Source organism: Centropristis striata, chromosome 22 (assembly GCF_030273125.1).
Source record: "Centropristis striata isolate RG_2023a ecotype Rhode Island chromosome 22, C.striata_1.0, whole genome shotgun sequence".
Taxonomy (NCBI): Eukaryota; Metazoa; Chordata; class Actinopteri; order Perciformes; family Serranidae; genus Centropristis; species Centropristis striata.
Genome location: NC_081538.1, coordinates 31,685,661 through 31,710,239, shown reverse-complemented (window position 1 = coordinate 31,710,239; position 24,579 = coordinate 31,685,661). Strand labels below are relative to the sequence as shown.

Below are 24,579 nucleotides of genomic sequence, written 5' to 3'. Positions count from 1 at the left end.
AGGAAAGAAACAAGACGACTTTCCTTAAAACACATTTTATTTTTTCTTCTGCCCCGAGAACATTTACAGACAGAACAAAACCAAACAGTCAAATTATTGACGGGGTTCTTGGAGTTCTGGTGGTTCAGACCGGGTTCTGGTGGTTCAGACTGGTTCAGACTGGGTTCTGGTGGTTCAGACTGGGTTCTGGTGGTTCTACAGACTGGTTGTGCTGCTGGCGTCCACCTTCAGGTCCTTGGCGACGAGTCCGGCGGTGACCGGGTGCATGGCGGCTCGGTGAGCCTGGAACATTCGAAGCGCTTCGTCGCGGTACTTGTCGAAGTTAAACACCTCTCTGAAAGAAAACAGAACCTCGTGAGAGACAGAAAAACAAACATTCAACGTGTGAAACTACGTCACCATATCTAGTGTATAGTAAATCAATCAATCAATCAATAAATCTATTGATATGATCACCTGAAGAGCGGCCTGGTGAACTTCATGCGGCCCTGCTCCGTGGCCATCTTCATGGCCAGGGGGACGGCGTCCTCCCACCTGGACCGGACACACAGCCTCAGCCACCTGCAGGGACAACAGCCAATCAGGAGGCTTCCAGCCAGGGAGGAGGCGGGGCTTAAAACATACCTGTCAAGTATCCCGTTTTGGCCGGGAAAGTCCCGTATTTTACCCTTCTGTCCCGCATTAGTATTTTCCGGTAAATCTCCCGTATTTTATCCGGCCCGGGTTCGAATCCGACTAGGATAATTTTCCCTCCGTCTCTCCCTTTCACTCTGAATATCTCTCTATCAATAAAGCTGTAAAATGCCCAAAAAATATCTTTAAAAGCTGGAGGTAGTCAGCGTGACGTCCCCAGAGGGTTTTGACTACCTGATTAATCAGGTGAGTCTGATTATTGTTGTCAGACACACCCGGATGAATCCGTTTGTCCGATAAAGTCAGACAGGAAACAAAGCAGCTGCTGAAGTTCAGTAGTAGAGCAGCTGTAGTTTATAAGTGGTTGGCGGGTGATTTTATCTTTCTGTACACCTGTCTTAACCTGTAAGGGGTCCTGGAGCTGGTTGGGGGGCGGGACGGCTCGCGGCGGGCGCCGGAAAATTTCCTATATTTTCAAATCCAAAACTTGCCAGGTATGGTTTAAATCCTGGACTCTTACCTGGAACGGATCTCTGAGTTCATGCTGGCGTTGAGATCATAAACCTCCTGCATCCTCTTCACATGGGTCAGGGGGAGCGGGTCCTGGGGACACAAGACCAAGAGGACTGAAGTGGACTTTAAGTGAAGTGGACTGAAGTGAAGTGGACTGTGGTGAACTGAAGTGGTTTACCTCATGCAGCAGGAGGGACAGGAACTCGATGACCTGGTGGGACGACAGCGTCTTCAGGTCGGACTCTGAGAAGCTGCTCAGGTCCTGGTCTTTGGCCTGAAGGGGGACGGAGGTTAGACTGAGACCACCACAGAAACAGAAACCGGTCCAGGAGAAACCCGCTTCATTTAGACAAGTCTCGCTAATTTAAGTAACCGCAGTAATTTACTTATACCGCTCGGTAACCGCGGTAACTTACTTATACCGCTCGGTAACCGCGGTAACTTACTTATACCGCTCAGTAACCATGGTAACTTATACCGCTCAGTAACCATGGTAACTTATACCGCTCAGTAACCATGGTAACTTATACCGCTCAGTAACCATGGTAACTTATACCGCTCAGTAACCATGGTAACTTATACCGCTCAGTAACCATGGTAACTTATACCGCTCAGTAACCATGGTAACTTATACCGCTCAGTAACCATGGTAACTTACACCGCTCAGTAACCATGGTAACTTACACCGCTCAGTAACCATGGTAACTTACACCGCTCAGTAACCATGGTAACTTACACCGCTCTGTAACCATGGTAACTTATACCGCTCAGTAACCATGGTAACTTACACCGCTCAGTAACCATGGTAACTTACACCGCTCGGTAACCATGGTAACTTATACCGCTCAGTAACCATGGTAACTTACACCGCTCAGTAACCATGGTAACTTACACCGCTCTGTAACCATGGTAACTTATACCGCTCAGTAACCATGGTAACTTATACCGCTCAGTAACCATGGTAACTTACACCGCTCAGTAACCATGGTAACTTACACCGCTCTGTAACCATGGTAACTTATACCGCTCTGTAACCATGGTAACTTATACTGCTCAGTAACCATGGTAACTTACACCGCTCTGTAACCATGGTAACTTATTCCACTCCGTAACCATGGTAACTTACACCGCTCAGTAATCATGGTAATGTGGTTAACTGAGGAGCTAACTTTAGCAGTCTGTCAAATCATTCCCAACGGGCCGAAACAAAATCCCCAAAGACAGATCCACCAGGTCTCTGATGGTCTCTGGTGGTCTCACCTGGATCCACCTCTGGCTCAGAGCGATGCAGGCGTCAGCCAGCGTGGTGTCGTACCTGAAACACAGGACGGACAGGTGAGACAGACAGGTGAGGCCCTAACAGGTGAGACAGACAGGTGAGGCCCTAACAGGTGAGACCCTGACAGGTGAGGACCTTCACTCACTGAGGTTTGACCGGGGGCATCCCAGGGGTGAACATCCAGGCGTTCCAGTCCACCTTGTTCAGGATGTCCACCTGAGAGACGAGACACAGGTCACAGTTAACAGACAAATGAAAACAACCAATCAGGATCCAGAACCTCGACAGGTGTCTCACCTTGTCCTTAAAGTAGGTGAACAGGTAGTTCTTCCACTCGTCGGTGGTCACGCTGCCGTACGCAAACATCTGGATGTAGGACTTCACGAAACCCATGAACACCTCTGAGGACAAACCCACAGGTGAGTCAACACTGAGGACCGGACACTCCCAGGTGTGTCTAAGGTGTGTTCAGATCTTACCTGGCCCCCCCATCAGCTCCTCCAGGTGGTACAGCAGAGCGAAGCCTTTCTCATACGGCACCGAGGAGAAGGCGTCATCAGGGTCCACCTCCTGCAGGCTGGGGACCAGGTTGGTCAGGGGGTTGTTGGCCCCAAAGGTGTTCACCTGGGGGAGGACAGACAGGTGAAGACAGACAGGTGAGGGAGGGGACAGACAGGTGAGAGAGGGAGGACAGACAGGTGAGAGAGGGAAGACAGACAGGTGAGGGAGGGGACAGACAGGTGAGTGAGGGAGGACAGACAGGTGAGGGAGGGGACAGACAGGTGAGGACAGACAGGTGAGGGAGGGGACAGACAGGTGAGGACAGACAGGTGAGGGAGGGGACAGACAGGTGAGGACAGACAGGTGAGGGAGGGGACAGACAGGTGAGAGAGAGGACAGACAGGTGAGAGAGGACAGACAGGTGAGAGAGGACAGACAGGTGAGTGAAGACAGACAGGTGAGAGAGGACAGACAGGTGAGTGAAGACAGACAGGTGAGTGAAGACAGACAGGTGAGAGAGGACAGACAGGTGAGTGAAGACAGACAGGTCCAGGTCTCACCGAGTCCTGCAGGTCTTTCCAGCCCCCCATAGCTTTGAACTGTCTGAAGTGTTCGCTGATCATGCTGCGTCCGATCATCCGCTCCAGGTAGACGGTGTGACCCTCGTTCAGCCTGAACAAACAAACAAACAAACAAAACAAACAAAACGTCATCCAGTCATGTCTTCATGTTGTTCGTGTTGTTGTTTGTTCGTTCATGTTTTTTGTTCACATTGTTTGTTTATGTTGTTTGTTTATGTTGTGTATTCATGTTGTTTGTTTGTGTTTGTTTGTGTTGTTGTTCATGTTGTTTGTTTGTGTTTGTGTTCATGTTGTTGTTTACCAGAAGTGCTCCCAGGTCTTATTGGTCACCAGGTTTCCGGTCCAGCTGTGGGAGATCTCGTGAGCGATCACCTGACGGGAGATCAGCAGGTAAACAGGTGAGCAGGTAAACAGGTGGACAGATAAACAGGTAAACAGGTAAACAGGTGGAAAGGTGGAAAGGTGGACAGGTGAAGTGTTGATACTCACGTTGGACAGAGACTTGTCCCCCGCCAGCAGCGTGGGCGTGGCGAAGGTGAGACAGGGGTTCTCCATGCCGCCGTACGGGAACGAAGGAGGAAGAACCAGGATGTCGTACTGACCCCAAACATACGGACCAGCCAGGTCCTCAGCTGTCCTCAGCATCAGCTCAGTCTGAGGGACAGACAGGCAGACTAGTCAGGACAGACAGACAGGGGGACAGACAGGTCCTCAGCATCAGCTCAGTCTGAGGGACAGACAGACAGACTAGTCAGGACAGACAGACAGGCAGACAGACAGGCAGACTAGTCAGGACAGACAGACAGGCAGACAGACAGACAGACTAGTCAGGACAGACAGACAGACAGGGGGACAGACAGACAGACAGGAGGACAGACAGACAGACAGACAGGTGTCTCACCTCAGAGAACTCGAGTGCTGCTTTGTCCACCAACTCTTTCTCGGACCAGACTCGGGACCTCGGGCCGATCTCCCTGTCGACCAATCAGAGCACAGAATCACTGTTAACCTGCCGATGACATCATGACGGTGACATCACGGACAGGTGAGAGGGGGCGTACCTGCTTTCCATAGCGCCGACCACGATGGCGATCAGGTAGGACGGCATGGGCACCTGAGGTCAGAGGTCAAACATCAAAGCGTTAAACTGTGACATCATCAGCATGGTTTAACAGGTTTAACCCTTTAATGACAGTAGAAGAAGAACTGACCGGCTGTCTGAACCGGTAGATGATCCGGCTGTTGTCCTCAGGATCCACTTCCTGTCCGTCTCTCATCGCGCTCATCACCGCCACCAGGTCCTTAGGGACAGACACCTGGCAGACAAAACACAGGGCATGATCAGACCCAAAACACACCTGGCAGACAAAACACAGGGCACAAACAGACCCAAAACACACCTGGCAGACAAAACGCGGGACGACAGGGTTAGGGAGGGTTCCTTTCACAATTGAACCGATACGGTACCGATTCCCAGGTACCGGGTATCGGTACTCAACGGTACCAATTTTCGGTACTTTTGCGTTTGTTTATGTGGTAATAAATGTTTATTTGTGTGAGTGAGTGAGTGAGTGAGTGAGTGAGTGAGTGAGTGAGTGTGTGTGTGTGTGTGTGTGTGTGTGTGTGTGTGTGTGTGTGTGTGTGTGTGAGTGTGTGTGTGTGTGTTACCTGAGCGTAGTACGTGTGTTTGACTGACGGTGTGTCCTGACAGGGAATCATACTCCTGCAGTGATGAGCCTGACAGACAGCACACAGGGACAAATTACCCACATTACCATTACTATCAATATAAAAACATGTCCTGTGGGTTATTTTGCCCTGCTGGAGACCTTCAGGCAGGAAGACAAAAACAAGAGTGAAGAAACTTATTTACTTAAACATGATTATTTTCATTAAAGCTAATTTACACTTATATAATAATAATAATAATAATAATATCTAAAATAATCTGCAGTAATCAGATTACTTTACAACCAGTAACATGCTTTTATTCTGAAGTTTATAGATCAAAACAGAAATAAACTCATTCATGAAACGTGAAGCGTGATGTCACCAGTCGATGACATCACGGCGTCCGACCTGCAGACGTTTCATATTAAAGTTCATAATAAATCTTTTATTTATTCTTATTTTGAAAAGCGGCTGCAGGTTATTGAGCCAGAGAAGAAGAGTGAGGTCACCTGACACTGGCTGAACAGGTACGGCTGCTTCTTTCCCGCCGTCTGCGCAGGAGAGAGCCACTGCAGCGCATACGCAGCCGGAGACGTCTCGTAGACGACCTGCACCACCACCTGCTGCCCCCTGCACACACACAGGCTCTTATTGTGAAGGGCTGGGACACACACAGGCTCTTATTGTGAAGGGCTGGGACACAACATGCTCTTATTGTAAAGGGCTGGGACACAGCAAGCTCTTATTGTGAAGGGCTGGGACACAACATGCTCTTATTGTAAAGGGCTGGGACACAGCACGCTCTTATTGTGAAGGGCTGACACGCACGCTCTTATTGTGAAGGGCTGGGACACACACAGGCTCTTATTGTGAAGGGCTGGGACACACACAGGCTCTTATTGTGAAGGGCTGGGACACACAACACGCTCTTATTGTGAAGGGCTGGGACACACAACACGCTCTTATTGTGAAGGGCTGGGACACACAACACGCTCTTATTGTGAAGGGCTGGGACACACAACACGCTCTTATTGTGAAGGGCTGGGACACACAACACGCTCTTATTGTGAAGGGCTGGGACACACACAGGCTCTTATTGTGAAGGGCTGGGACACACACAGGCTCTTATTGTGAAGGGCTGGGACACACACAGGCTCTTATTGTGAAGGGCTGGGACACAACATGCTCTTATTGTGAAGGGCTGGGACACAACATGCTCTTATTGTGAAGGACTGGGACACAACATGCTCTTATTGTGAAGGACTGGGACACAACATGCTCTTATTGTGAAGGACTGGGACACAGCACGCTCTTATTGTGAAGGACTGGGACACAACATGCTCTTATTGTGAAGGACTGGGACACATCACGCTCTTATTGTGAAGGACTGGGACACAACACGCTCTTATTGTGAAGGACTGGGACACAACACGCTCTTATTGTAAAGGGCTGGGACACACAACACGCTCTTATTGTGAAGGGCTGGGACACACAACACGCTCTTATTGTGAAGGGCTGGGACACACAACACGCTCTTATTGTGAAGGGCTGGGACACACAACACTCTCTTATTGTGAAGGGCTGGGACACACAACACGCTCTTATTGTGAAGGGCTGGGACACACAACACGCTCTTATTGTGAAGGGCTGGGACACACAACACGCTCTTATTGTGAAGGGCTGGGACACACAACACGCTCTTATTGTGAAGGGCTGGCGGGACACAACACGCTCTTATTGTGAGGGCTGGGGACACACACACGCTCTTATTGTGAAGGGCTGAGACAGTAGGAGGAGTGTGTACCTGTTGAGGTCAAAGGGCAGCGTGACCTCCAGCGGTGAACCCTTGAAGGTGTGTTTAGGGCCCGTAGTAAACTTGGCCGTCTGTCCGTTGGCGCTGACGGAGACGATCGTCAGATCTCTGGAGTCTAAAGTCTGAAACACGTCAACATTCACCAGTCAGCATCACCTGACCCAGGGTCAAAGGTCAACCAGCTGGTAGACACCTGGAGACCAGGGTCAAAGGTCAACCAGCTGGTAGACACCTGGAGACCAGGGTCAAAGGTCAACCAGCTGGTAGACACCTGGGTCAAAGGTCAAAGGTCACAGTAACACATTCTCCGTTCAACATGTTCACAGTTTATCTTTATGGTTCGTATTTATAGTCGACATATTAATAATTTATCTTTACGACTCGTTTCTGATCAATAAACTAAAAGTTTCAACTTCAAGTCAAAGTCCAAAAAATTCAACAACGTCACAACAAACAGGTTTAATTATTAATATAATAATATTATATATATTATTAAAGATAATTATTAAGATATTAAACAGAATATAACCAACAGTTTAACTGACTGATTATTGATGATTTATTAATGTGATTATTGTTATTATAGTTACTAAATCAATAACTGACACCAGACAGATTTACAGTTTCCTCACATTTGATCCTGTTTATAAACAAGTTTAACATATTTAATGAGTTCATTAATTCTCTAAAGATTTAACTTTAACAGTTAAAATAACAAAATGAAATATTAATAAAACTGACGTCAGATTTAATGATCAAAACATTAATAACACTATATTATATTATGTTATATTAAATTTTATCATTTTATATTATAACATACATTATATTTTATTAAATCATAACATATTATATTACATTATATTAAATTATATTATACAGATTTCTGTTCATTGAACTGACTTCATGTCAAACTTTATTCATAAACATTGTGACTTAAAGTTGGTCTTAAATCAACAACATAAAGAAGTAAAGTATTAAAAATGAAGCCGAATTACAGCCTGAACTCTAAATAATCATAATTATTTTTGTTTATTAACTTCTGAATCACAGATTTGATGATTTCAGCTGATTTCAGTAGAATTCTGATTATTTCTGGGTGATTCTGCAGCATCTAACGGGGCTCCGCCAGACTCCATTAAAAAACATCGTCATTTAAAGTTTGTCTTAAATTAAATGAACAATATAAAGAAGTAAAGTATTAAAAATGAAGCCGAATTACAGCCTGTAGTCTAAACCATCAGACTGTTTTAATTTTATTAACTTCAGAATCACAGATTTGATTGTTTGAGCTGATTTCAGTAGATTTCAGATTATTTCTAAACATCATGATTTAAATCAATAATATAAAGAAGTAAAGTATTAAAAATGAAGCCGAATTACAGCCTGGACTCTAAATAATCATAATTATTTCTGTTTATTAACTACAGAATCACAGATTTGATGATTTGAGCTGATTTCAGTAGATTTCTGATTATTTCTGGGTGATTCTGGAGCATCTAACGGGGTTCCCGCCGGACTCCATCCGGGTTTCAACTGATTTAAGCGCTGCGGCCTTCAGGGACCTGAGACACGGTCAGAAAGCAGAGAACTGCTGATGGCTAGCGGCTCCGGTACCGTACCAGCGTGTTGAACCGGTCCTCCAGAGCCTCCACCGTCAGCGCCACCGAGCCGCTGATCACCTGCCGGGGGAAGTCCACGCGCAGCTTCAGGTTCAGGTGTCTGGTGACGCAGCGGGCGGCGGAGGAGAAGCTGCAGGGGTCCACGGGGGCCATGTTGTCCGGGATCAGGAGACTCTACCGGGACACTGAGGCTCCGCTCCACCCGGCCCCCCTCTATATACCCACAGGAACATCCGGGACCCGCCCTTCACAATAAGACACGCAGCGGAAACACCGGCTTTTATTCTGAAACATCGAGAAGTTCTACAATGTATTCTATCTATTTGTTTAATAAATATTTTTATCGTTTATTTTGTTTTTTAATTGCTCAGTTGTTTTATTGCTTTTAATTTAATTGTGTAATGATTTGTTTTAATCGTTTAACAAAATAAAACACGTTTTATTTATTATAAATTTATTATTAAATTGTTTTATTTATTATTATTTATGTATCTCCTATTATTAATTAATTTATTATTAAATGGTTTTATTTATTATTTATGACGTATTTCCTATTATTCATGTATTTATTATGAAATTATTTTATTTATTATTCATGTATTTATTATTAAATAGTTTTATTTATTATTAAGCAGTTTTATTTTGAGACGGTTACATTTTTCCCCATTTTTTTTATTATTGCACAATTTACTTTTTTACTATTAAATATATTTACTGACACGCTGGAACCTGTTTTTGATGTTTTAAAGTATTTGTATTAATATTTATAATTTAAATGTTATAAAAATGATCGTGTGAGTCGTGATGCGTTTACTGTAAAAACGAGATAACAGCATCGCGAGTTAAAGTTCATCAGATTTTACTTGATTTCTCTGCAGATTTCTGATAAATTGCCATAAAGTGAAACAACCATCAGGAGGTTGTCGGTTCAGATCCACTGACCCTCGTGGTGCGTTCACTGTCTGTAAAGGGTTACCTGCAGAGTGGTTTGATTTATTATTCATTTATTATTGAATGTTTTATTTATTTATTATCAAATGTTTTTATTTATTATTCACTCATTATTAAAAGGTTTTATTTATAATTCATTTATTTATTAAATTGTTTTATTTATTATTAATCCATTTATTACATGATTGATTTATTATTAAATGGTTTTATGTATTATTCATTAATTTATTATTAAATGTTTTATTTATTATTAAAAGGTTTTATTTATAATGCATTAATTTATTATGAAATGGTTTTATGTATTATTATTCATTAATTTATTATTAAAGTTTTATTTTGAGACGATTAAATTCATAAATAGGAACCTTTATCCAGTTATTATTAATTTACATATTTAACTTGATAAATGTAAAAGAAGAAGAAAAAAATCAACGAGTCTCAAACATCAACAACAACATTTATTTTATTTTTATTTTATAAGTTAAACATTTGGAACAAAATCACGACAATCAAACATCGAGATGTTTTCTCAGAGAAAAACTTTAGATTCATCAGGAACAACAAGAGGAATGAAGAGAACAACAACAACAACAACAACAACAACAACAACAACATGACACGGCTAGAGATAATACTTTCATCATATTAATATTAATAATAGTAATAATAATAATATAACATCTATCTGAAGTCCTCGGCGGAGAACATGATGGAGACAGTTATAGATAATATAATAATATTAATAATATTATTGTTATTGTTATTATTATTGTTATTATTATTGTTATTGTTATATAGCATCTATCTGAAGTCCTCGGCGGAGAACATGCCCTTGGCGCGGCGGAGGATGGAGTCCTTGGAGGCGTCGTACGGATGCTCCTTGGACGGGATCTCCAGCACGGCGGGGATGGAGGTCATGTGACCGTCGATGGCGTGGCGGATCATCTCGGCGATGAACTGATTGATCAGGATGATCCCGATGTCTTTACGGGACAGGAAGCTCCTGGGGACAAACAAACAACAACACAGTCACTAACAACAACAACTAGAAGAATAAAAACATAACATCAATAAATAATAATTACTAGAAAATAATAACTACAAAAATGAAGAAATATCTTTGTAAGAGCGATCTGAAAAAACTGTTAAATATATTTTTCTACAGAAATCTTCCTGTGTTTTTAATATGGGAGCCAATGAGGCTGTTGGTGGTGTTGGTGGATCATCTGTGCGTCCTACGCCCAAACTATAACTCTGACAGCTTTACCAGAGGATTGTGAGGGAGAAGACTAATTTTCCTACGTTTCTATGTATAAATTATTTCTGTAGAGTGGAATTTGCGGCCTGGAGCGCAGTTTTCAAATTTATTTTTTGACAGTTTTACCTCTCCCTCTACACTCTGGTGATGATGTCACACACTGTGACACGAACATTCCGTGCAATACACACCCATTATAATCTCAGAATTTCTCCAAAAATGATCATGGTCATTGAACAGGGATTGATAAAAAACTATATGACCTATCGAAACGTGGATTACTACACCGATACACAAGACTTGTGTCTACTGTTTAAAGTTTAAATGGAGTCTCTAGGTGAAATTATGCCGGAGAAGTAGACGTTTGAAAATCTCCAATTATTGTTCTTTTTCGCTCATTTTCTTTCGGCCGTCCCATTCATTTCAATGCTAAATTTTGGGCAGTTTTTCGCAACTTATGTTGCGAAAAATTCGTATTCTGTAGAGGAAAGTAATAGCACACCGATCCCGATCAAACCGCACGTTTTGATATATAATTTGTCCTGCAACTCTTCAAGTTGTAGGACTAGTAGCGGGACGAAATTGCGTCCGGAAGAGGAAGAAGAAGAAATCCACAGTATAACAGTAGTGCAGCACTGGTCCCTGCAGATATTGCTGGATGGGACCAGTGCTAATAATAATAATAATAATAATAATAATAATAATAATAATGTAGTTCAGTATGTTTGTCCGATCGCTGCCGTTATGATTAATTAATTAATGATTATGACATTAATCTAAAACGATCAGATCTTTTATTGTAACTTATATATATTATATATTGTTATTATATAGATATTGTTGCACACTGAACATGTTTTATTTTGGTAAAAAACTGTTTTGTTCATTTTCTAGATGTAATTCTAACATCATTTATTAAAAAAACCTTCAATAAATGCAGTAAAACTATAATCTATTGGACATGAACATGTTTATAGAATATTCATCGTGTTTCATCTGGTAAATGTCCGTATTAAACACTGAGATATTAACAGAAATATTATATAATATAAAATATATAAATAATATATAACTAGACTCTTCATCTTTTTTCACCATTCAAATTGTTTCATATTTTTGTCGACATGTGAGTGATATAATATAAAAGTCTGGTTATTGTTCATATTCCTCATCTATTATTCTCTATAAATAAAAACACGCCTCTTTTTATTCTTATGAATTAATAATGTAAATTAAAACAGTCACTGAGAATTAATATATAAATATCTGTTGTTTACTATTTAATATTAATCTAAACAGCTCATTAATGTGTTTACATGATAAAACTATAAACAGATCAAATGTGTTTGTTGATATTCTGTTTGTTACGAACACGAAAACTATTAAATTTAATATTCATTAATAAACATTAAGAGGGACAGAAATATTAAACTAATTATGATGAAGTTTATAAAACATCACTAATAAAAAGCTTCATTAGTTAGTTAATTAATATTATTATTATTAATAATATTATTTATTATGATTGGGAAGTGAACAAATTAACTCTTTAATTCCCTGATTCCTGGAGGTCAAAGGTCACCGACAGAGACTCAGAACCACCAGAGAACCATTTTAGAGTCACTTTGTGGCTTTTTGATTGATTTCTGGTCTTGTAGACCAGCTGGTCTGGTTCGGGGTCTGGGTTTAGGGTCTTAGGGGGTCAGACGGGTTTTAGGGGGTTCTGGACTCACTTGAAGGTGTCCTCGATCTCCGTGATGCTGGTGTCCTTCTCCACCACCAGGAAGTTCGGTTTGCGGTTCTTGTTGAGTTCCCCGACCCCCCCGAGCAGGAACCCGGTGCAGGTGTCCTCGTCCCCGATCACCGCGATCAGCTTCCCGCGTCCGGCCATCGGATCGATGCTTCTGATCGGCACAGAGAGTCTGGAGTCTACGGAGAACCAGGAGGATCCGGTTTACGGAGAACCAGGAGGATCCGACAGATACAGAACCAGGGGGATCCGGGTCAGGCGGGGATCGAACCTTTGATCAGCGGGGATCCGGTCTGTGATGGATCCGGTCTGCAGGGTTCAGGTTCTGGTCTGGAGTCTGCAGGGTTCAGGTTCTGGTCTGGAGTCTGCAAAGGTCAGCTGACTGTCAGCTGATCTTACATCACCGCTGCTCTGACGTCAGCACGTAAAAACCCCTTCAGGTGTCGTCTGTAAATCTCACTCACTTTAAACTTTAAGGTTTTTTTCACATTTAATCCGTTTTTGAACCGATCAGCAGCTTCGATCAGCTGTTTGTTTACATGTAAACATATTAAATGCATCAACAACAACAACAACGACAGTAATGTGTTTTATTTATTTTCCGTCTCTGTTTTTTCCCGACGGTTCCTGAACGCCTCAAAAGTCACGTGAGAAGTCACAAGACGGAAATGACGCTGAGCGACAGTTTATAAAGCAGCAGAAGAAGAAGATGGTGAGTTTAATGTTTGTTGGTTTTATTATGTTATTAACACGAGACTGACCGTTATTAGCAGCTAACAGCTGGTAACTCATAGCAACCAGTTTACTGACGCTGCTAGCCGTTAGCCTGTTAGCCTGTTAGCCGTTAGCCTGTTAGCTCCCGGATCAGTGAGATAAACATCGATGCAAACTCATCAGCTAAAAGATTAAACGCTCTAAATGTGAATCATTCTGCCAACTTCAAGTCTAGTTTTGAGTTTATCTAGCTAAAAAACTCCAAAATCATATTAATAAATGCTCCTTTTGACCAATAAATCATGTTTGTAGTCTGATTTAGACTTAATAGGCCGTTTTATCTTCATTCATAATCAGGTTTCAGCTCATTTATGATGTTTTTCTCTCTTATTTTAACAACAGTGGCTCTTTTTTAAATTGTGACAGGATAGGATTATTTTTTGTTTATATTTGGTCAAATGTACTTTAAATTGAACAGCAGAGCATACAATTAATTTAAAATAATTTAAACAGTGAAAATAATTGAGTGGTCTATTACCATTTTTGTTATTGTGACAAATACGTCACATCCGGTTTTTGATTTTCAGGTTAAAAGCCCGATATGACTTATACGTCTCAGCGGAATTTTTGTTACTTGTTTTACATTATGTTACGTTACGATGCGTTACGATGCGTTACGATGCGCTGCGTTGCGTTGCGTTACGATGCGTTACGATGCGTTACGATGCGTTGCGTTACGATGCGTTACGATGCGTTGCGTTACGATGTGCTACGTTGCGTTACGATGCGTTACGTTGCGTTGCGTTACGATGCGTTACGATGCGTTACGTTGCGTTGCGTTGCGATGCGTTACGATGCGTTGCGTTACGATGCGTTACGATGCGTTACGTTGCGTTGCGATGCGCTGCGTTGCGTTGCGTTACGATGCGTTACGATGCGTTACGATGCGTTGCGTTACGATGTGCTACGTTGCGTTACGATGCGTTACGTTGCGTTGCGTTACGATGCGTTACGATGCGTTACGTTGCGATGCGTTACGATGCGTTGCGTTACGATGCGTTGCGTTGCGATGCGTTACGATGCGTTGCGTTACGATGCGTTGCGTTACGATGTGCTACGTTGCGTTACGATGCGTTACGATGCGTTACGATGCGTTACGTTGCGTTGCGTTACGATGCGTTGCGTTACGATGTGCTACGTTGCGTTACGATGCGTTACGATGCGTTGCGTTACGATGCGTTACGTTGCGTTGCGTTACGATGCGTTACGATGCGTTGCGTTACGATGCGTTACGATGCGTTGCGTTACGATGCGTTGCGTTACGATGCGTTACGATGCGCTACGTTACGTTACGATGCGTTGCGTTACGATGCGTTACGATGCGTTGCGTTACGTTGCGTTGCGTTACGATGCGTTACGATGCGTTACGTTGCGTTGCGTTGCGATGCGTTACGATGCGTTACGTTGCGTTGCGATGCGCTGCGTTGCGTTGCGTTACGATGCGTTACGATGCGTTACGATGCGTTGCGTTACGATGTGCTACGTTGCGTTACGATGCGTTACGTTGCGTTGCGTTACGATGCGTTACGATGCGTTACGTTGCGATGCGTTACGATGCGTTGCGTTACGATGCGTTGCGTTGCGATGCGTTACGATGCGTTGCGTTACGATGCGTTGCGTTACGATGTGCTACGTTGCGTTACGATGCGTTACGATGCGTTACGATGCGTTACGTTGCGTTGCGTTACGATGCGTTGCGTTACGATGTGCTACGTTGCGTTACGATGCGTTACGATGCGTTACGATGTGCTACGTTGCGTTACGTTGCGTTGCGTTACGATGCGTTACGTTGCGTTGCGTTACGATGCGTTACGATGCGTTGCGTTACGATGCGTTACGATGCGTTGCGTTACGATGCGTTGCGTTACGATGCGTTACGATGCGCTACGTTACGTTACGATGCGCTACGTTACGTTACATGTCATTTAGCTGACGCTTTTGTCCGAAGCGACTTAAAATAAGTGGTCCAACCTGAAGGTTCTAGTTCTAGACCACAGGAGTCACAGAAGCCAAGTAGATCCTCAGAAATTAAAGATGCTCTAGATAATTACAGCTTAAACTATAGTTTTAAAGGCAGAAGAACCCAGAAACTAGAGAATAAAACGCCTTTTAACAGGTCAGCCGAGTCAAATCAACTAGAATCAAATCAAATCCAACAATAGAGCCAGAACAAACAGAAGAGAAACATTAAAGCATAAACTTTACCAGAAACCAGAAGCCAAGTAAAAATGCACTTTTATATTCATTTGTTCAGGAAATTTGTTCAAAACAGGTTAAAATCCAATAAAGGACATTAATGGATTAGAATTGTTAAACGGGTTTAAACTTAGCCACGTAACAAAAATAAGCTTTTATAATTAGCTGCTGTGGGTTCCTATGGGTTAAAACTATGAGAAGTTTTGGTTCTGAGCTGTAAAGAGTTAATATCTGTAGAGGAATATTAATAATATTAATAATAATAATAATAATAATAGTTGATCCTCTCTGATGAATTCAAGCTTGATTCAGGTTTTTCTCCTCAGACAGTTTAATGTCAGCAGAGTTTATATCTAATATAATAAATATCTAACAGCAGATTAAAGATGATAGTTTAAACCAGATTAAATCACAGATATTAAATAATAATGTGAACAATGTGAAGTGTCGAGCTCGTCACATGTTCAGCTGTTGACAGTCATAAAAACTTCACAGTAACTTAAACTTTGACCCCAAAGTGGAGATAAAAACAAGATAAAAACAAGATAAAATGAGATAAAATGAGATAAAATCAGCGTGTGGTTGGTGAGTTTTAGTGTGTAAACCACATCAGACTGTTCAGATTTATCTGGAGGAACAAAACCAGATCCATCATTAAAAAACAGATTATGTAACATACGAAACATTAAATAATACTTTCAAAATAAAATGCCAAATTCATTTGATTATTGAAAAAGACAAAATATGGAAAACTGTTTATATATATATATGAATCATCAGTGGAGTTTTATTACTGGGAGGAGGAGCCTGTTTTCCTTTCTATAACTCTGGCATGAATAACGTGTAGATTAGAGCTTCATGATTATGGCCAAAATGATAATCACGATTATTTTGATCAATATTGTAACCACGATTATTAATCACGATTATTCATATGTATTTTTACTGCACTACTTTTAAACAAACAATAGGAACAGTTTTTAGTGTCTGGTGCTTGTTGTAAACAAACAGAGATCGCTCAGTGAAGCACATACACACTGTACTGCTACAGAGCTAACTGTTAGCCTGTTAGCACATACACACTGTACTGCTACAGAGCTAACTGTTAGCCTGTTAGCACATACACACTGTACTGCTACAGAGCTAACTGTTAGCGTGTTAGCACATACACACTGTACTGCTACAGAGCTAACTGTTAGCCTGTTAGCACATACACACTGTACTTCTACAGAGCTAACTGTTAGCCTGTTAGCACATACACACTGTACTGCTACAGAGCTAACTGTTAGCCTGTTAGCACATACACACTGTACTGCTACAGAGCTAACTGTTAGCCTGTTAGCACATACACACTGTACTGCTACAGAGCTAACTGTTAGCCTGTTAGCACATACACACTGTACTGCTACAGAGCTAACTGTTAGCCTGTTAGCACATACACACTGTACTGCTACAGAGCTAACTGTTAGCCTGTTAGCACATACACACTGTACTGCTACAGAGCTAACTGTTAGCTTGTTAGCACATACACACTGTACTGCTACAGAGCTAACTGTTAGCCTGTTAGCACAAACACACTGTACTGCTACAGAGCTAACTGTTAGCCTGTTAGTATTATCCCTTCCGGCTCTGCAGCTGGGAGAGACTGCTGCAGGAGGACTGGGCCGCTTTGACTTGTTCTTACTCTTCTTACCGAGCCTCCGGCCCCCGCAGCTCGTTAAGAAGAGCCTCCGGCCCCCGCTGCTCGTTAAGAAGAGCCTCCGGCCCCCGCGGCTCGTTAAGAAGAGCCTCCGGCCCCCGCGGCTCGTTAAGAAGAGTAAGAACGAGTCTCCAAAAGTCTCCAATAACACCAGAAAAAGTTGCTGGATTTGTCTCCAGTTGCTTTTTTGAAAAAAAGTCTCTAAGGGGGTCTGAAAAGTCGCTAAATATAGCAACAAAGTTGCTGAGTTGGCAACACTGCTTCACCAGCTTTTACAAATGGCGTGCTGTTGTGGCGTCGAGTTCTACGTCACATCCTGCTTATTTATTATTATTTATTTAGGAGGAGAGACGCATTTTAAAATGGAAATATCGCCGACGATCAGGTTAATTTAATCGTGGCGGCCAAAATCGTGACACGATTAAAATTCGATTAATTGTGCAGCCCTAGTGTATATTGTCAATTGTTATTGTGAATAATAACATTTAAAAAAAGACAAGCTAGCTGTTAGCCTGTTAGCTCTGACTGGTCTCTCTCTGTTGTTTCAGACCACGGCTGCTCTGACTGCAGGTCTGGACCGGATCCCTGACCAGCTGGGATACCTGGTCATCAGTGAGGACGGAGTCCTGGCCGTGAGTCACACACACAAACAAACAAACAGTAGATCAAACAAACAGTAGATCAAACAAACAAACAGTAGATCAAACAAACAAACAGCAGATCAAACAAACAAACAGCAGATATTCAGCTTTCAGTCGTTTTAACTTTCTGTTCAGCAGAAAGTCAAAAGGAAACATTGTTGTTGTTATTGTGACCCCTGACCCCTGACCTCTGCAGTCTGCAGGTGAGCTGGAGAACGACGAACACACGGCAGGTGTGATGATGCAGATGGTTCGAACAGCGAGTCGGTTCAGGTTACCAGGATCAGCTGAGCCGCCTTTCAAACGCATGTCAGGTAGGAGGCCCCGCCCCCAACATGCCACTGGCCCCGCCCCCAACATGCCACTGGCCCCGCCCCAACATACAACTAACCCGGCCCCCAACATGCCACTGGCCCCGCCCCCAACATGCCACTGGCCCCGCCCCAACATACAACTAACCCCGCCCCCAACATGCCACTGGCCCCGCCCCAACATACAACTAACCCCGCCCCAACATGTCAATGACCACGCCCCCAACATATAGTCCCGCCCCTACATGCAACTGGCCCCGCCCCCAACATCTAGCCCCGCCCCAACATGCCACTGACCCCGCCCCAACATACAACTAACCCCGCCCCCAACATGCCACTGGCCCCGACCCAGCATACAACTAACCCCGCCCCAACATGTCAATGACCATGCCCCCAACATCTAGCCCCGCCCCAACAGGCAACAGACCCTGCCCCCAACATCTAGTCCCGCCCCCTACAGGTCACTAACTTTTTTGTCATTTTCTGTGTATTTTGTTTTTTGTGTATTTTATGTTTTGTCATTTTTTTGTGTCTCCCCCTGTGACTCCTCCTCCTCCTCACCTGTGCTCCTCTTCTTCTCTCTCAGTGATCCTGGAGGACTTTGTTTACACGGTGACGGTTTCTGGTCAGAAGGTATTCGTGGTGAAACGTCAGAACAACCAGCAGGAGCCAATCAGCGTGTAGAGACGAGGTCAGAGGTCATCGGAGCGAGCGTCGACTGTTTGTTTAATAAAGTTTTATATGTTTGAATGATGAAATAAAATAACGAACCTACTGCTGCGACTCGTCTGGTTTATTATTGTTAAATTATTATAATCAGCTGACTTTCATATTAAAATTTACTTTACTAGAATTATTTTATTTTGAAGGTCAGATTTTCCTGAATTTATCTCAATTGACTTCCTGTCAGTAACATAAAATATAATTTATCCATAAATTATTCAGAACCAAACAGAAACATAACTACTTATTTATATTCGATTTTTCTTTGAAAACAAAATAAATTATATCTTTTTTTTTGTGCCATTTTGTGTTTGTTTTTTTGGTCATTTTGTGTCTTTGAGTCCAGAGGGTTAAACAAGAAGTTTGACAAAAAAATATTCTGACAAAAAGTTGATTTAGAGTTTCTGACGTTACGTGAATGGTTTGGGATCGATAAAGAATATCTTCTATTATTTAGTATTTAAATGCATCACAGTTAATAGTAATTAAATATTTGACTGTTATTTGATTTTTTTTATGAAAACACAAAAGCTGAGAAGAAAAAAACCCTTTATTGCATCATCGTTTCCTGTTTCTTCTTCACATTTCTACGGAATGACAATGGCTACAGGCTCCGCCCACTCACAGGTAACAGTCACCTGTAGGTAACCCCGCCCCCTCAGTCACCTGTAGTTAACCCCGCCCCCTCACAGGTAACAGTCACCTGTAGGTAGCTCCGCCCCCTCACAGGTAACAGTAACCTGTAGGTAGCTCCGCCCCCTCACAGGTAACAGTCACCTGTAGTAAATCCCGCCCCCCCACAGGTAACAGTCACCTGTAGTAAACCCCGCCCCCCCACAGGTAACAGTCACCTGTAGGTAACCCAGCCCCCTCACAGGTAACAGTCACCTGTAGTAAACCCCGCCCCCCCCACAGGTAACAGTCACCTGTAGGTACCTCCGCCCCCTCACAGGTAACAGTCACCTGTAGGTAACCCAGCCCCCTCACAGGTAACAGTAACCTGTAGGTAGCTCCGCCCCCTGACAAGTAACAGTCACCTGTAGTAAACCCCGCCCCCTCACAGGTAACAGTCACCTGTAGTAAACCCCTCCCCCTCACAGGTAACAGTCACCTGTAGGTAACCCCGCCCCCTGACAGATAACAGTCACCTGTAGGTAGCTCCACCCCCTGACAGGTAATAGTCACCTGTAGGTAACCCCGCCCCTGACAGGTAACAGTCACCTGTAGGTAGCTCCACCCCCTGACAGGTAATAGTCACCTGTAGGTAACCCCGCCCCCTGACAGGTAACAGTCACCTGTAGGTAGCTCCGCCCCCTGACAGGTAACAGTTACCTGTAGTAAACCCCGCCCTCCCACAGGTAACAGTTACCTGTAGGTAGCCCGACCCCCCCAACAGGTAACAGTCACCTGTAGGTAGCCCGACCCCCCCACAGGTAACAGTAACCTGTAGTTAACCCCACCCCTTCACAGGTAACAGTCACCTGTAGGTAGCCAGGCTCCCTCACAGGTAACACTCACCTGTAGTTAACCCCGCCCCTTCAGTCACCTGTAGCAAACCCTGCCCCCCCACAGGTAACAGTCACCTGTAGTTAACCCCGCCCCCTTCAGTCACCTGTAGGTATCCCCGCCCCCCTCAGTCACCTGTAGTTAACCCCGCCCCTTCAGTCACCTGTAGCAAACCCCGCCCCCCCACAGGTAACAGTCACCTGTAGGTATCCCCGCCCCCTTCAGTCACCTGTAGGTATCCCCGCCCCCTTCAGTCACCTGTAGGTATCCCCGCCCCCTGACTTCCTGTCACATGATTGAGTTACAACATGCGTATTAAAAGAAAAAAAGAAAACAACAGAAGAGCTCAGAGTCCATGACATCACTTCCTGCTACAGGTATAATTTAAAAATCTTCTTCTTCAGTCTGTACACCTCGATGACATCACAGCTTCCTGTCAGGTGGTCTAGCGTTTGGACAGCTCATTGGACAGCCAGTCGAGTCCCTCGTACAGACCTGTACCCTGGGTCGCACAGGTAGCCTGGGCATGCCACTGGACAGGTGAGACAGGAAGAATACAGGTGAGACAGGTAGAATACAGGTATAATACAGGTGAGACAGGTAGAATACAGGTGAGACAGGTAGAATATAGGTGAGACAGGTATAATACAGGTGAGACAGGTAGAATACAGGTAGAATACAGGTGAGACAGGTAGAATACAGGTGAGACAGGTAGAATATAGGTGAGACAGGTAGAATACAGGTGAGACAGGTAGAATACAGGTAGAATACAGGTGAGACAGGTAGAATACAGGTGAGACAGGTAGAATATAGGTGAGACAGGTATAATACAGGTGAGACAGGTAGAATACAGGTAGAATACAGGTGAGACAGGTAGAATACAGGTGAGACAGGTAGAGACAACATCAACATCTTGATCACTGATGTATTAATCACTGATGTATTGATCACTGATTACTGATGTATTGATCACTGATGTATTGATTACTGATGTATTAATCACTGATGTATTGATCACTGATGTATCACTGATGTATTGATCACTGATTACTGATGTATTAATCACTGATGTATTGATCACTGATTACTGATGTATTAATCACTGATGTATTTATCACTGATGTATTGATCACTGATTACTGATGTATTAATCACTGATGTATTGATCACTGATGTATTGATCACTGATGTATTAATCACTGATGTATTGATCACTGATTACTGATGTATTGATCACTGATGTATTGATCACTGATTACTGATGTATTAATCACTGATGTATTAATCACTGATGTATTGATCACTGATTACTGATGTATTGATCACTGATGTATTAATCACTGATGTATTGATCACTGATCACTGATGTATTGATCCTTACAGTTCTGCTGCGCAGGCTGTGCAGGCCCAGTTTGTCGGTGAGTTCACTGACTCCCATGGCGTTTGGAAGATCCTGTTTGTTAGCAAACACCAGAAGAACCGCCTCCTTCAGCTCGTCCTCCTGGATCTACAGAGAGTCACATGTCTGATGACGTGATACAGCTACAGAGTCATGTGACTGATGATGTCACACTGATAATTAAATGAGCTCACATAGAACAGAGAGGAAACAAAATGGCGTATTTCTATAATGAATCATGTAATCTCTTAAGCTAACATGCTAACAGAACTCACTTCCTGTTTGTGTTACTCACCATCTTAGAGAGTTCCTCTGCCGACTCTGTTACTCTCTCTCTGTCGTTACTGTCCACCACGAAGATCAGACCCTGCACACAGGTCAGAGGTCACTGCCCTGTTCTACTTCCTGTCAGTACTGTGTCGTTTACGAAGGTAAGACATTTACATCAATATATATTTAAGTTTCATTAATAAAATCAATAAAGTGACTTTGTTCATTTTACTTTCTGAAACATTCAGTTTTTAATGTCCGAAACGTTTATTTAATCTTTATTTTATTAACAACAAACAAGAAACACATTAACATTTAAATTATTTATTTATTTTTATAACAAGTATAACCAGCAATAAGGTATTCTGTTTGAACCGGGCATGCTGAGCCAACATCTGGTTTGGTGACCTTAGAATTACATCTCTGCTTTTTGCAGATGATGTGGTTCTTTTGTCTTCCGAGATAAGTGGAGGAGTTGGATGGATGGATATTTAAACCGAGAGACGCTAACAACAACATCAACGGTAGCAACAACAACATGGATTTAATTCATTTAAATACAATAAACATTTCTGGTTGTGTAGCTGTGTGTAGCTGTGGGTGTGTACCTGTGTGTTCTGGAAGTAGTGTCTCCACAGAGGACGGATCTTGTCCTGACCACCGACGTCCCAGACTGTGAAACAGATGTTCTTGTACTCGACCGTCTCCACATTAAACCCTGAACACAAACAGGCTTCAGCTCAACACTGTAAAACATTAATAAACAATAATTTACAGATTTATTACAGGTTTGTTACAGGTTTGTTACCGATGGTTGGGATGGTGGTGACGATCTCTCCCAGCTTCAGTTTGTACAGGATCGTTGTTTTTCCAGCTGCGTCCAAACCGACTGAAACCAGAAGATACCAGACAGAGAATCAGACGAAAAGTGTAGAAAACTGAACCACTAGAGAAAAAACAACTTAAAACTTCAAAATCTCAAACAGCTGAAAACTGAGTTTGACCTACAGGGGAACATAGGACCTTTTTACTTTAAAAAAGGGTCCTATGTTCCCCTGTAGTATTGCTACAGAGGAACATACCCAAAAAAGGTCCTATGTTCCCAGTTTTTCCCAAAAAGGGTCCTATGTTCCCCTGTAGCAATACATACCAGGGAACATAGGAGGTTTTTTGGAAAAACTGGGAACACAAACACAGACGTCAGCTCCACACTGTAAAACATTAATAAACAATAATTGTATTGCTACAGGGGAACATAAGACCCGGTATGTATTGCTACAGGGAACATAGGACCCTTTTTGGGAAAAACTGGGAACATGGGACCCTTTTTGGGAAAAACTGGGAACATAGGACCTTTTTTGGGAAAAGGGTCCTATATTCCCCGGTATGTATTGCTACAGGGGAACATAGGACCCTTTTTTTAGAAAAAACCTCCTATGTTCCCCGGTATATATTGCTACAGGGGAATATAGGACCCTTTTTCGGAAAAACAGGGAACATAGGAGCTTTTTTCTAAAAAAGGGTCCTATGTTCCCTGTTTTTCCAAAAAAGGGTCCCATGCTCCCCGGTGTGTATTGCTACAGGGGAGCATAGAAACCTTTTTGGGGAACATAGGACCTTTTTTAGAAAAAAAGTCCTATGTTCCGCGTCCCGGGAGCACCAGGATGACCCCGTTAAAACAGCCAAATATTTAACTCAAACAGCTTCATACAGCAGCTGTTAACCAGCAGGAAACTGTTGTTTCTCACTTTAAACCTGAACACATAAAGATTAATAACAGCTGACAGCATCATCACCTCTTAGCTCTTAGCCTCCTGGAGCTAGCTTTGTTAGCATCTATCTGTACTATTTTCAGCTCCAGTTTTAGTTTAGTAAGTGAACACAGCGTCCAATATGTCTGACTGGACATTAATATCAGAGGGTTCAGACTAGTTAGCCTAGCCTTGGAGCTAGTTAGCCTAGCCTTGGAGCTAGTTAGCCTAGCCTTGGAGCTAGTTAGCCTATCCTTGAAACTAGTTAGCCTAGCCTTGGTGCTAGTTAGCCTAGCCTTGGAGCTAGTTAGCCTAGCCTTGGAGCTAGTTAGCCTAGCCTTGGAGCTAGTTAGCCTAGCCTTGGAGCTAGTTAGCCTAGCCGCTCACCCATCAGGATCCTCATCTGCTTCTTCCCGAAGAACTTGGAGAACAGAGACGAGATGGTCAGGCCCATCTTCACCAGGAGGAGAACCGGAGCTCAGACTAGAGAAGAACCGGAGCTCGGACTAGAGAAGAACCGGAGCTCGGACTAGAGAAGAACCGGAGCTCGGACCAGAGAAGAACCGGAGCTCGGACCAGAGAAGAACCGGAGCTCGGACCAGAGAAGAACCGGGGACAGACCGGGGGACAGACCGGGAAACAGACCGGGGACAGACCGGAGCTCCTCCTCGGTGCCACGTCCAGGCCAACGCGGAACAAATGACGTCACTGCGTTAAAAAAAAAGCGTGCTGCATTC

At 43.2% G+C, this 24,579-nt stretch overlaps 4 protein-coding genes across 5 annotated transcripts; 1 reads left to right on the top strand and 3 right to left on the bottom strand.

Annotated features, from left to right (window-relative positions):
• Positions 1-19: 19 nt before the first annotated feature.
• lta4h (leukotriene A4 hydrolase) lies at positions 20-8,820 on the bottom strand. The gene is made up of 18 exons (XM_059325960.1): positions 8,614-8,820; positions 6,983-7,113; positions 5,688-5,808; positions 5,176-5,244; positions 4,719-4,823; positions 4,569-4,621; positions 4,409-4,481; positions 3,997-4,161; positions 3,809-3,879; positions 3,487-3,598; positions 2,905-3,049; positions 2,723-2,826; positions 2,571-2,641; positions 2,407-2,461; positions 1,325-1,420; positions 1,154-1,236; positions 457-561; positions 20-334 (listed from the first exon to the last, which is right to left on the bottom strand). The coding sequence occupies exons 1-18, from the start codon at positions 8,764-8,766 to the stop codon at positions 196-198; spliced, it is 1,851 nt and encodes a 616-aa protein (XP_059181943.1). The 5' UTR covers positions 8,767-8,820; the 3' UTR covers positions 20-195.
• Positions 8,821-10,009: 1,189 nt separating this feature from the next.
• atp6v1f (ATPase H+ transporting V1 subunit F) lies at positions 10,010-12,960 on the bottom strand. The gene is made up of 2 exons (XM_059326014.1): positions 12,556-12,960; positions 10,010-10,567 (listed from the first exon to the last, which is right to left on the bottom strand). The coding sequence occupies exons 1-2, from the start codon at positions 12,711-12,713 to the stop codon at positions 10,366-10,368; spliced, it is 360 nt and encodes a 119-aa protein (XP_059181997.1). The 5' UTR covers positions 12,714-12,960; the 3' UTR covers positions 10,010-10,365.
• Positions 12,961-13,229: 269 nt separating this feature from the next.
• lamtor4 (late endosomal/lysosomal adaptor, MAPK and MTOR activator 4) lies at positions 13,230-18,968 on the top strand. The gene is made up of 4 exons (XM_059326015.1): positions 13,230-13,284; positions 17,790-17,873; positions 18,079-18,196; positions 18,780-18,968. The coding sequence occupies exons 1-4, from the start codon at positions 13,282-13,284 to the stop codon at positions 18,875-18,877; spliced, it is 303 nt and encodes a 100-aa protein (XP_059181998.1). The 5' UTR covers positions 13,230-13,281; the 3' UTR covers positions 18,878-18,968.
• A 1,671-nt stretch (positions 18,969-20,639) lies between these two features.
• On the bottom strand, positions 20,640-24,546 carry LOC131960734 (ADP-ribosylation factor 4). Of its 2 annotated transcripts, XM_059326010.1 has the most exons (7): positions 24,396-24,532; positions 24,230-24,349; positions 22,900-22,980; positions 22,700-22,809; positions 22,117-22,188; positions 21,804-21,929; positions 20,640-20,954 (listed from the first exon to the last, which is right to left on the bottom strand). In XM_059326010.1, exons 2-7 carry the CDS (start codon positions 24,294-24,296, stop codon positions 20,868-20,870), a joined length of 543 nt encoding a protein of 180 aa, XP_059181993.1. In that variant the 5' UTR covers positions 24,297-24,349; positions 24,396-24,532; the 3' UTR covers positions 20,640-20,867. The 2 variants fall into 2 exon arrangements, with proteins under 2 accessions (XP_059181993.1, XP_059181992.1); XM_059326009.1 differs by having other exon boundaries at positions 24,230-24,546.
• Between the last annotated feature and the right edge of the window lie 33 nt (positions 24,547-24,579).

Excerpts from the sequence above, each read along its gene's own strand:
- lta4h (XM_059325960.1), bottom strand. The coding sequence starts at position 8,766 with ATGGCCCCCGTGGACCCCTGCAGCTTCTCCTCCGCCGCCCGCTGCGTC. Across the intron at positions 5,809-6,982 it reads CTGCCCTTTGACCTCAACAG|GGGGCAGCAGGTGGTGGTGC; the intron begins GTACACACTCCT and ends GTGTGTGTGCAG. Across the intron at positions 4,622-4,718 it reads TCTACCGGTTCAGACAGCCG|GTGCCCATGCCGTCCTACCT; the intron begins GTCAGTTCTTCT and ends CTCTGACCTCAG.
- atp6v1f (XM_059326014.1), bottom strand. The coding sequence starts at position 12,713 with ATGGCCGGACGCGGGAAGCTGATCGCGGTGATCGGGGACGAGGACACC. Across the intron at positions 10,568-12,555 it reads GAGATCGAGGACACCTTCAA|GAGCTTCCTGTCCCGTAAAG; the intron begins GTGAGTCCAGAA and ends GTTTGTCCCCAG.
- lamtor4 (XM_059326015.1), top strand. Across the intron at positions 17,874-18,078 it reads GTGAGGACGGAGTCCTGGCC|TCTGCAGGTGAGCTGGAGAA; the intron begins GTGAGTCACACA and ends TGACCTCTGCAG. Across the intron at positions 18,197-18,779 it reads GCCTTTCAAACGCATGTCAG|TGATCCTGGAGGACTTTGTT; the intron begins GTAGGAGGCCCC and ends CTTCTCTCTCAG.
- LOC131960734 (XM_059326009.1), bottom strand. The coding sequence starts at position 24,296 with ATGGGCCTGACCATCTCGTCTCTGTTCTCCAAGTTCTTCGGGAAGAAG. Across the intron at positions 22,810-22,899 it reads CACCACCATCCCAACCATCG|GGTTTAATGTGGAGACGGTC; the intron begins GTAACAAACCTG and ends GTTTGTGTTCAG. Across the intron at positions 21,930-22,116 it reads CAGAGGAACTCTCTAAGATG|ATCCAGGAGGACGAGCTGAA; the intron begins GTGAGTAACACA and ends GACTCTCTGTAG.